The sequence below is a fragment of the Zerene cesonia genome, chromosome 15 (genome assembly GCF_012273895.1).
Source record: "Zerene cesonia ecotype Mississippi chromosome 15, Zerene_cesonia_1.1, whole genome shotgun sequence".
Taxonomy (NCBI): Eukaryota; Metazoa; Arthropoda; class Insecta; order Lepidoptera; family Pieridae; genus Zerene; species Zerene cesonia.
In genome coordinates, this window is record NC_052116.1 from 831,118 (window position 1) to 833,843 (window position 2,726).

The window sequence follows — 2,726 nt, forward strand, 5'->3', positions numbered from 1 at the left end:
GCCGAGCAGGCGCTGCACCTCGCCAACAAGGTGAGGGGGAGAGGAGTTTAGGTTTACACTTCGAATACATTGTAAACATTTGTAGAATAACAGCTCAATAGATGAGACGTAGTATTAGTTGCTGAACCGAGGGCGGGCGGGTGTTCGCAGGTGAAAGAGGACGCGGTGAAGCAGGCGAAGAAGCTGACGGCGCAGCTGAAGGAGGCGGTGCGCGAGGCGGAGGAGGCGCGCGCGGGGCGCGAGGAGGCGGCGGGCGCGGCGCGCGAGGCGGAGCGCCGCGTCAAGGCGCTGGAGGCCGAGGCGCTGCAGCACGCCGAGGAGCTGGCCGCCGCCGAGCGCGCGCGCCGCCACGCCGAGTGCGAGCGGGACGACCGCGACGACGAGCTCACCGCCGCCGCCGCCAAGGTGCGTGCGTGCGTGCGTGCGTGCGTGCGTGCGTGCGTGCGTCGCGCAAGCGAACTAGCTTACTAAAACTTGCTTATAGCGTCGATTTGTTACGCGCGTGTTGTTGGATATGATAATTTAATTTATTACAAAACATATCACACATGGTTGATCTTAAAATATAATTATTAGTACAGGACACCCTATAGTATAGTATCGTAGAGGTATAGGTATACACCCTATACTATAGTAGAGGCCTATTTCCTTCTCCTAGCCCTTCCCAGTCCATTCCTTCTTTCCAGTCATCAAACCTTTCCTTATCCCTTATCCTTTTAAAGCGGGCAGCACATTTTCAGAGGTCTAAGCCTCTGCGAATGTTCATGGGCGGTGGTGTTCGTTTACCATCAGGCGAACCACCAGCTCAGTTGCCCGCTATGACATAAAAAAATATATATTTATGTTGAAATGCAGTTAATACTAAATGATAACAATATCTAAATTTATTAATGAATTTTATACGAATAAACTTTGCATTAAGTCCGATAACATCACGTTATCACAATTTAATAAAATCATTATAATCATAGGTGTCGAAAAAATATCAAAGAAAAATATAAATTTATTAATTTCACATTTACTTCACAATTACTCTATGAGCAAAAAAACTCTTTTGCATCATTAAAACAATATCATAATATTAAAAGTAATTATTATAGCGTCATTGGTGTAACCTTAATTAATTCCAATTATCTTTTTGCATTCTATGATGAAAAGATTGAACTTAATTGGTTAAAAATGTGCATTTACAAATATTCATTTCTATTTGTTATAAGATTAAAATGAGCTAAATAGCTAACAATTATATATTTTATATTAGTTTAGTTATGCTTTGCTCGTCACTCAGGTCACGCTTCTAGTGGACGAGAAGAAGCGTCTGGAAGCCAGGATAGCGGCGCTGGAGGAGGATCTGGATGAGGAGCAGTCGAACAACGAGATACTCAACGACAGACTTAGAAAGTCACAGGTATGTCTACTAGCCACATGTTGGCAACAAAATAATGAAATTATGCTATACCCTAACGGAATACCAATTCAAGTAAAACGAGCTTCTGCAATAAACCATTTTAACATTCAAATAAATGCTTAAATTCTGAGAAATTTAACGGTATAAAGAGATAATAATATTTTACTCCATTTATTTTGTAATTAGGTCCATTTTAATCATATGCACTTTCCCACAGAATCAAATCGAACAGCTGACTATGGAGCTGGGCACGGAGAAGGCGGCCACGCAGAAGCTGGAGAGCGGCAAGCTGGTGCTGGAGCGACAGAACAAGGAGCTCAAGGCGAAACTCGCCGAGCTGGAGACGGCCGGACGCGCCAAGACCAAGGTGATCATTCTAGTTTATTTTAGACAATTGATCGTTTGTTAACAGATTTTGCGTCGGTTTGGGTCGATTAAAGTTAAGAACACGACAATTTATGAGATAATATCTGTTTTCATAAATGAATATTCATAATGAATTATTAACGTGTGGGGTGTGTACGTTCGCAGGGCGTGATCACGTCGTTGGAGCTGAAGGTGGCCAACCTGGAAGAGCAGCTGGAGGCTGAGAGCCGTGAGCGGCTCGCGCAGCAGAAGGCCTCGCGCAAGCTGGATAAGAAGATGAAGGAGCTCGTGCTGCAGCTCGACGAGGAGCGCCGCCACGCCGACCAATACAAGGAGCAGATCGAGAAGGTGCCGCCACCATCACCTTCACCACACTATTTACACCACACTACCTACCTGATGGTAAGCGATCACCACCGCCCATGAACATTCGCAGAGTTAGTGTCTTGCGAATACGCTGCCCGATTTTACGGATAGGAAGGAATATATTAAGGATAAGGTAAGGATGGACGGCTGGAAAGAAGGAATGAACTGTGAAAATTGATGAAAAGGAACCGGGCTTCTAGTAACGTCACTCATTCACATAACTGAATACCACAGTTGCTACAGCAATTTTTACATGATTCAATCTCAGACTCGTAACCGATTTAGTGATGTGTAAAACTTGAATTGAAATCCTATATTGTTTGAGAATGTATGCACTAAACGTGTCCCGTGTGTGCGCGCGCGCAGATGAACAACCGCGTGAAGGCGCTGAAGCGGCAGCTGGACGAGTCGGAGGAGGAGGTGCAGCGCGAGAAGGTCGGCAAGCGGAAGGCGCAGCGCGAGCTGGAGGACCTGCTCGAGACGCACGAGACGCTCGCGCGCGAGTGCTCCAACCTGCGCAACAAGCTGCGGTGAGTGCGCGCCCCATACCCCATGACCAATGCCCCAAATCTTCCTCTTCAGATAC

At 46.3% G+C, this 2,726-nt stretch overlaps 1 protein-coding gene across 1 annotated transcript in view; it reads left to right on the plus strand.

Annotated features, from left to right (window-relative positions):
- The window catches only part of LOC119832282 (myosin heavy chain, non-muscle), a 64,042-nt gene that overhangs the window by 56,406 nt on the left and 4,910 nt on the right, over positions 1-2,726 (plus strand). Inside the window, exons 24-29 of the mRNA XM_038355942.1 lie at positions 7-30; positions 151-405; positions 1,289-1,408; positions 1,626-1,775; positions 1,940-2,122; positions 2,507-2,670. Coding sequence (XP_038211870.1) covers positions 7-30; positions 151-405; positions 1,289-1,408; positions 1,626-1,775; positions 1,940-2,122; positions 2,507-2,670 — 896 coding nt within the window. The remainder of the gene's footprint in view (positions 1-6; positions 31-150; positions 406-1,288; positions 1,409-1,625; positions 1,776-1,939; positions 2,123-2,506; positions 2,671-2,726) is intronic.